The sequence below is a fragment of the Solenopsis invicta genome, chromosome 2 (assembly GCF_016802725.1).
Source record: "Solenopsis invicta isolate M01_SB chromosome 2, UNIL_Sinv_3.0, whole genome shotgun sequence".
Classification (NCBI taxonomy): domain Eukaryota; kingdom Metazoa; phylum Arthropoda; class Insecta; order Hymenoptera; family Formicidae; genus Solenopsis; species Solenopsis invicta.
The window spans coordinates 12,688,539-12,696,301 of NC_052665.1; the positions used below are offsets into that span (position 1 = coordinate 12,688,539).

A 7,763-nucleotide genomic window follows, 5' to 3' on the forward strand; every position below is an offset into this window, starting at 1 on the left:
TCGAATCAACAATGACGACGCGACAAGCGAAATGGAGCAGTGTGACATTGATCGTTAAATTATTAATCGAATAACGATGGAAAACCCGCGTCGAACTTGCCCGCACTTAATTTTGTACATCGGATTTTACGCTCCTCATTGCGTACGAATGAAAGAGTGGAATTTCCTATGCATAAGGGAGTGCTGGAGATGTAAATGACACAGCTAATTTACATTTAATTATTTGTCATTTAATATATTCACGTTTAACATTAGTAGTGCCAAGCGGTCACTATTAATCGTTTCAATTTTATATTATTTTCTTGTGTAAAGGATGAGATTCTGAAATTTTTAGAATTTTAAATTATTATGTTCTTTACTGATAAAATAAGCAATTTATTTACTTGATTGTTTTAGTTAGTAAAAATATCGGTTCTAATGTTAACTTTTTCATAATATATTACAATATTTGTTCCTCGCCTTAATTAATTAATGATCCATTCAGGTTGTAAAATCCACTAAAAAATACAATTATATTTTTTAAGTTAAAAATTTTTTTTAATTGGTCTGGTTTGTTACTCGTCATATTGTAAAGCAATTGAAATTCAGATATAATAAAGGGAAATGATTAAACGCATTGAACAAGCGTTAATTGGAACGACAAATTTGGAAATGCTGCTAAAAAAAACTAGGGACGTATGGTCACCGTACTAATAAAGCATTGTTAAGCAAAAGAAGAGGGGAAGGAAGGCGAAGAAGAGGGTAAAAAACGATCCTTCGTTCTGAATGGAATAGGACGTTGTTTTTCTTTTCTCACTCGTCCGCTCATAGAGAATCATTCTGGAGAAACGGACTATTATCCAACAGATGGTCCTGCCGACACCAATCCGAGTAGAGTGTTGTGTTAGTGCCTTTGTTTTGTTACCGTTGTTCCGGTAATTGCGGCAAATACACGGCCATTTTCGGTAATCACCCCCTTCTGCGCCCTGCCTGATCGTCCTGCACGGCGGTCCTCTTTGAGAATTTCGAAACGACCTCGACCTTCCGCTTAGTAGGCGTAACGACAGTTTTACCCGAGAACCGATCGGTACCGAGCTCGACCTCACCTCGTGATCGAACTCGACCGATTTCAACACTATTTGGAACTGTATCATTTGTACCTGTCGCGTGCATTGTTGGCTTCAACTTGTGAATCCTATGTACTTCTATCGGAAAAATAGAACACTGGTCTAGAGAAAAATTAGCATGGAAATCCCGATTTATTGTCGACAACTAAGCGCAAGCATAATATACTGATAACGGCAGATTCCAGTTAATATTGCTAAACAAGGGAAAAAGATCGTGACGAATTCGCGAGAATAGTGTTTTACATATATTTTCCATATAAGACCTGAGGTATTCCCCACACGTGAAGGCTCGCACGCGAAAGAGGTAATTCCGTCGAGTTTCGTGTTAATTTTCCTCGAAGCTGTGAATAAAGCGTTTAGCACAAATGAGATATAATTATCGTGAGAGCGCGTGCTATTAACAGATGTTTTATGAGATGCAAATTAGATTGAAATCGTATTTTCGATAATAATCTCTAGAGAATAACAAGACTGATTGTGAGATAAATTTGCAATTTTCTATCGAAGAAATCTGCAGCGGGATTCTGTAATTTTTTTTTAACGACAACATCAACATCGTTAAATTTCTTGGTAGACAGATATTATATCCTATTTTTAAATTGGTTTGTTATCTGAATTGAAGCCTGTTTTCCGCGTTTTCGATTGTAAATTCGTTTATTTAATAATTGTTTAATCGTTTAAAAACAAAATACAAAATATTACTAAATTGTTTAATTAATATAAATAGAATAATTGCATAATTAATTAATTATTATAATTATTAAATTAAATAATTGCATAATTGATTAATTATTATAAATATTTAATTTGTAAGAAAAAATGGTTATGTTCTAATATGATAAAAAAGTTGCGTGACAATACTGTAACGATATCGATATTATTACAAGTTACAGAATCCCGTTACTGAAGTTTAAAAGTTAATTTCCGTGCAAAAAATTTTTATTCTATAAATCTTTTTTAAAATTTCTCGAAAAATTTGAAGATTTCTAAATTTTCCATAAGAAATCGGCATTTTATGAAACTAGACGATAATTACAGTGAAGGAATTTCCAGTACAAAGTGAATAATAAATACGCTCTTTAAAGTCGACTTTAATCTCTAATCAGTCTCCATTTGTCCTGCGATAATTATTAACGTTTTCGCGGATTTTCCACCAATTTTTTCCGCTTGTAGTGTCACGTCTGCATTAATATCGGATAAAAAAAGATTACACACACGATGATTTTGTTTTAAGTATGAAGAAAACGTAACCACACATTAAAAATGAATTATCACAAAATAATATAAAGCAATACTTATAATATTGTAATAAAAGAATATATAATAAAATATAAAAAATATGTAACATGTTCAAATATACGAAAATTAAATGTTATGTAATGTTTAGCATAAAAAAATTCATTCAAAAAAATATTTTCACAAAAGTTACTTTGAAACACTTATGATTTTATATCTTTCTAGATTAAAATAAAATAAAATCGAATATGCTATGTGTATATTTTAATTGAACGAGATGTTTCATCGCTTTATATATATATGGGACAATGACACCGAAAAATTTCTCCGAATCATGTATGATTCATCGCATTATCATTTTTCTCTCTTTGTCATTCTCTAGGTTGAGAATGATTCTATACGTAATCGGGACGTGTGAAGCTTAGAAATCCCGGTATTTATGACGACATGTCCCATTAATAAGCATAAGAGAAATAATATTATTTCTAATAAATATAGAACTGCGAAGAACAGTGATTTGAGTTCTTTCGTGGAAGCAATCTTTTTAGAAACAGATTCTCATGACATTGTAATTATAAAACCTGATAAAATAATTTTTGCTGAAATTAAATACACACACACACAAACACACAATAATATATCGCACTAGATGCAACAAAGAAATCGCTTACACAGAAAAAGATCCGTGAAAATCATACGATTTGAAAGTTGCGAGTCATTCAATCGTACACTTGCACTTTTACTAGCACGATTGTTATGCAATCGTTCGATCTCGATCTCTCGACGCGATGCGATTCATCTGTATCTGTAAGAGATGCACGTGTGATGCACATACGTTCACTTCCAGCGTTTAAGTTTCCGTCATGCCTACTTCGACTCGTGTGACTCATATCAATTTAATCTGCCTATGTTACTCACTCGAAACTCCTTTACCGACTCATACGATTTGCTGCGCATTTTAAGAAGTACACTTTACAATACACGGGTCATTCAATCTTAATCTATACTTCTGATTACATGCGGAATTCACTTAAATTATGAGATAAAATATATAAATATAATTTTTTTTAACGTATGTGTTACACTAAAAAATTTGTATTTTTATGATACAATTCAACTAAAGCGTAATGAATAAAATATAAATCTTATCTTGCAAAATATTTATGTCGTAGAAAATTTATTTGCATAGAAAATTAATTAAACGATTATAAAGAGGAATAAGTTTTTCTGTTATAGATACGGGTATAGGTACCTCCGACTGGACTTACCCATCCACGGCACCGTCTTATCCAGCTCCTCCAGTCAGCAGCAGTGGTTCATACTCTCCTTTACCCGGCGGTGCATTTTCATATCCAGGGGAATCACTGTCGCATCATCCAACAACGGAGCCGGTGCCATTACCAACCGGTACGATTAATTAATATACAAGAATCAAAAAACTAGAATTAATTTACGGCGCTGATCCAGCAATGTGATTCGCCGATGCACTGCTAATTAAGAAACACCTACGATCATTTAATAACATTGTGACGCATAACTCGTTCCAGGAAAAACTTTCGTAACGCACTATCATGAAGGTGTTTCATTTGTATCTATTTCAGAAATTATATTGCAATTGATTTTTCAAATATGGAAATTCATAGAATATAAATCACCTCGCCACAACAATTTATGCAAAGTAGAAATGATTGTTTGTAACAAAACTTAGAATTATCAAAAAATCAAAACCTTTCGAGAATCTACAAGTTTTACAGGGATTAACTGCACAATGTATCTGTTACAAATATTTTTATAGCGAATGAAATTTTGTAAAAACTTTGCAACTGTTTTCAGATTATCGAACAGTTTGCGAATTAGAACGATACGATGCTTTCTGCTTACAGTACTCCCTTCGGAAACTCAACAAGACACCTACACGCCGAATTGCGTGTCCATGTACTCAGGACACGGCACCTCGCCGACCACGTCCTTGCCCCTGGTGCCGACCAGACCCAGCGACCCTGACATTTTTGCCGGCGGTGGCTCGGGCAGTGCGGGTAGCCCGGGTTACCATTACAGTTCCTGGACACCTGGTCCGGCGACTCCGGTCCCAGTGGCTTCCCACAATTACAACCCCAATTATCAAGGCTACTACAACAATCCGGGTCAAAATTACATTACGGGTCCGACACCAATGGTCCTCTACCCTCAGCTCTACAGCACAGTCAATCAAAACCAAATTCATCTGCATCTGCATGGCGATCTGAGCGATGAACAGGTCACTATAGCCGGTGGCAATCTTACCATCAGTAGCATTCGAGAGATCGGCGTGCTCGGCGAGGAGAGCGAGCAGAGAAACGATGTGTGGAGACCATATTAAAAAGAAGAGGTTTGTGTTAATATAATTGAAATTGTCAAAGTGGCATATCATGTGCGAATTACAATGCGTGAATTTCCGAGTGTGGCAATGCAATTCCTAATTAGTGCTCTAATTAGTGCGACATATAATAAAGACGGCAAAAGCTGTAGCAAGTACTTTCCGGAAGAAAGATGTGCACAAGACAATTCCTGTATGAATAACAATATATCCTCGGGTCATCCGCAGTTACATAAATTATTGCGTCTTTAAGAACCCAGTTGGTGAATGATATCCAGCGTTTCGTAGTGATCGCGTGATGTATGAAAGTGAAAATTATTGACTCATTCACATTGAATGAATGAACGTTTTGATGAAGTGGAACGAAAAAGACTTTTACTAAAAAGACTTTCTCAATTTATGAAAAATCAACCAGTACTGGAAGATTTCATTACACAAATCTAATAATGAGACTAATCAATGAGTGAAGAATCGTCATTGTGCGCACAACAGTGAAGATACTTCATAGTGATCGCGTATACGACATTATTGATTATTTATGCTGAATATGAAACAACCTTTTCATTAAAAAGAAAACTTCTTAAAAGATTAACGAGTGTCTACAATCTCGTTAAATTGATAAAACTAATCAATGACTGGAGAATTGTTATGTGCGTACAAGGCGGAGTCTTCATCTTCATTCGATTGTTTCTTCGAACTAGTTGAGAATCGATCCTATAAGCGCTACAATATTCCTAGAATATTATACGAATATTATTAAAAATTAAAATAATATTAAAATAATATTCCGAGAATATTATTCAATATTTTTGATATTATTTTAATATTTTGGGTATATTCTATTAATGTTACATGTCCGTTTTTATATAATATTTGTAGTATATTATTTCAATATCCGTGGAATATTATGAAAATGTACCAATATTATTGTAGTCAAAAATTAATGTAAATTATTATACACAAAATATTTATAAACTTTATAATTATAACATTTAAAAGTTATAATATTTCCGACAATTTTAAATATTATAGTAAATTATATTATTTCTCATTATAATATTCACATAATATTATCAGAAATGGACTTATAATCACTTTTTATTAATATTAAATAATATTTTAGGAATATTATTTAATATTAAATAATATTGTAGCACTTATAGGGGAACACAAGAATATCGTTTAATTCTTGAGCAGAGAAATTAGTCAAACCCTGTAACGCGTTGTAAATATACACATATTTTCAGAAATGAAATAAATTTGTCCAACAGGTTTCTAAATCCTTTCTCTTGACGTGTCGCATAGAAATTTCAATACGAGAGTTAAAGACAGCCAAATGAAATTATTCCTCTTATATCCAGAATGTGTCATGTGAATAAACTTTTTTAAATCCTTTCATGAATTTCAGATTAATTTCAGAAACAATGAATGGGCTAATAACACTTGCCGACGGGAAAATATTTTCACACGTAAATGCGATAGAAAAATCACTGCATTCGTATGGGAACGAACTATAGCAATGCTGTTGTCTCTTTCGTCATGGGGGAACGGATAACCCTTTTTACGAGCGCAGCAAGCTCTATTTAATATTTAAAGCACGTTGGAAATGACGAACGGATGGATAGTTGCGGTCTGGCTGGTCGCGACATCGTCGGTTCGTCGTTCTTGCGTCCCTTTATTAGCGAGTCACCCCATGCTGCTTCGTGTCAGTTAAATCTTTAAATTTGCCTCGCCTAAATTAACCCACAGCACATTTTGTGCAATAGCTAATTTATTCATCTATTTTTTAAATTTATTTGCTACTATTTATTTAGATAAACAACACGAACCGTGGCTAAATTATAATCAGATCATATTTGGTTTTTAATATTCCGAACAGTTCTCCTAAAATTACACGTATTTACATACAGATTAAATGTGAAAAGATTAAATAATTAATTTTTATTCAAATTTCCTATCTTTGTTCTACAATTTCCTTCAAGATTATTAAATTTGCGCGTAAAAATCTTAAATCAGAAATATCTATTAGAAACAACACACCACGCAGATATACCGTCGCATTTCATAGAAAATAATGGAAAATAATAGAGGATTGTCTAAATACACGTTGGAGTGAAATTACTACGTAACTAAGAAGTTAATAAGCGTCTTGGCGATTTTGCCGTTTGACATGTACACGACAACGAAGTAATCTTCATAAGTAACTGGAATCAAAGAATAATAAGAGAATGGAAACACTAAATGTCTACTTCCTAGTTATAAGTAATTTCCCGTTGTCTTCTCTAATATATAACCACAATATTTGTTTCTATAAATAACTACAAGCTTACAGACTATTCGGAAAGTGCCTAAGACAAACAGAAACATTACTATCCCACTCAAACTAATTAAAATTACTCGCAAGTAATTACATTTACGAAGCAAATTTTTGCAAGTCTTCACTGCATTTTCAAACAACTGAATGACGTCAAAATGAATGTGTAAATTAATAGCCGCGCATTTCCGTTTTGTTTTTTCTTTTTTTTTTTTTAAACAAAAGAAGTAAAATATGTTATTACTATCAGAATTGCTGATAACGGTTGTGGAAAGACAAACGAAAAATTCTTCTTACTTCAATGACTTCACACTTCGGAGAGATCTCTTCACTCTTCTCCCACCTCACTCGTTGCGATGTTTACAGCCTCGACGCGTCCTGCGAATGGGACGTCACGAATAAAACCACGGAATAAGCCAAGGCGGCCGTCGCTCGTAAGCTTCTCTCTTTACGAGGATGACTCGACTCGCAGTCGACCGCAGACGAGAGTCTCCCGCCCTTTTCTACGTCCGTTAAAACGAACTGAAATACGTTTCGTCTCGCAGGAAATGGTCGACATCTTTGGTACCAGCCGAGCATGGCCGATGAAAATAAATCGTGCGGTACTCGCACGACCTCCGATCATCGAAACAGTCTTTAACTCCTTGATAAAATATTATTTGAGGATCTATCTAGTACATATCCGTATTTATTAAAATTTGACGATAAATGAAAGATGAAAACTACTTGCTATTTATTATGAAAAATTTTT

The 7,763-nt window shown here is 33.9% G+C and overlaps 1 protein-coding gene across 1 annotated transcript in view; it reads left to right on the forward strand.

Moving 5' to 3' along the window:
* The window catches only part of LOC105196760 (protein lozenge), a 33,744-nt gene extending 28,210 nt beyond the window's left edge, over positions 1–5,534 (forward strand). Inside the window, exons 5-6 of the mRNA XM_011162848.3 lie at positions 3,579–3,749; positions 4,226–5,534. Coding sequence (XP_011161150.1) covers positions 3,579–3,749; positions 4,226–4,701 — 647 coding nt within the window. The 3' untranslated portion in view covers positions 4,702–5,534. The remainder of the gene's footprint in view (positions 1–3,578; positions 3,750–4,225) is intronic.
* Positions 5,535–7,763: the final 2,229 nt, after the last annotated feature.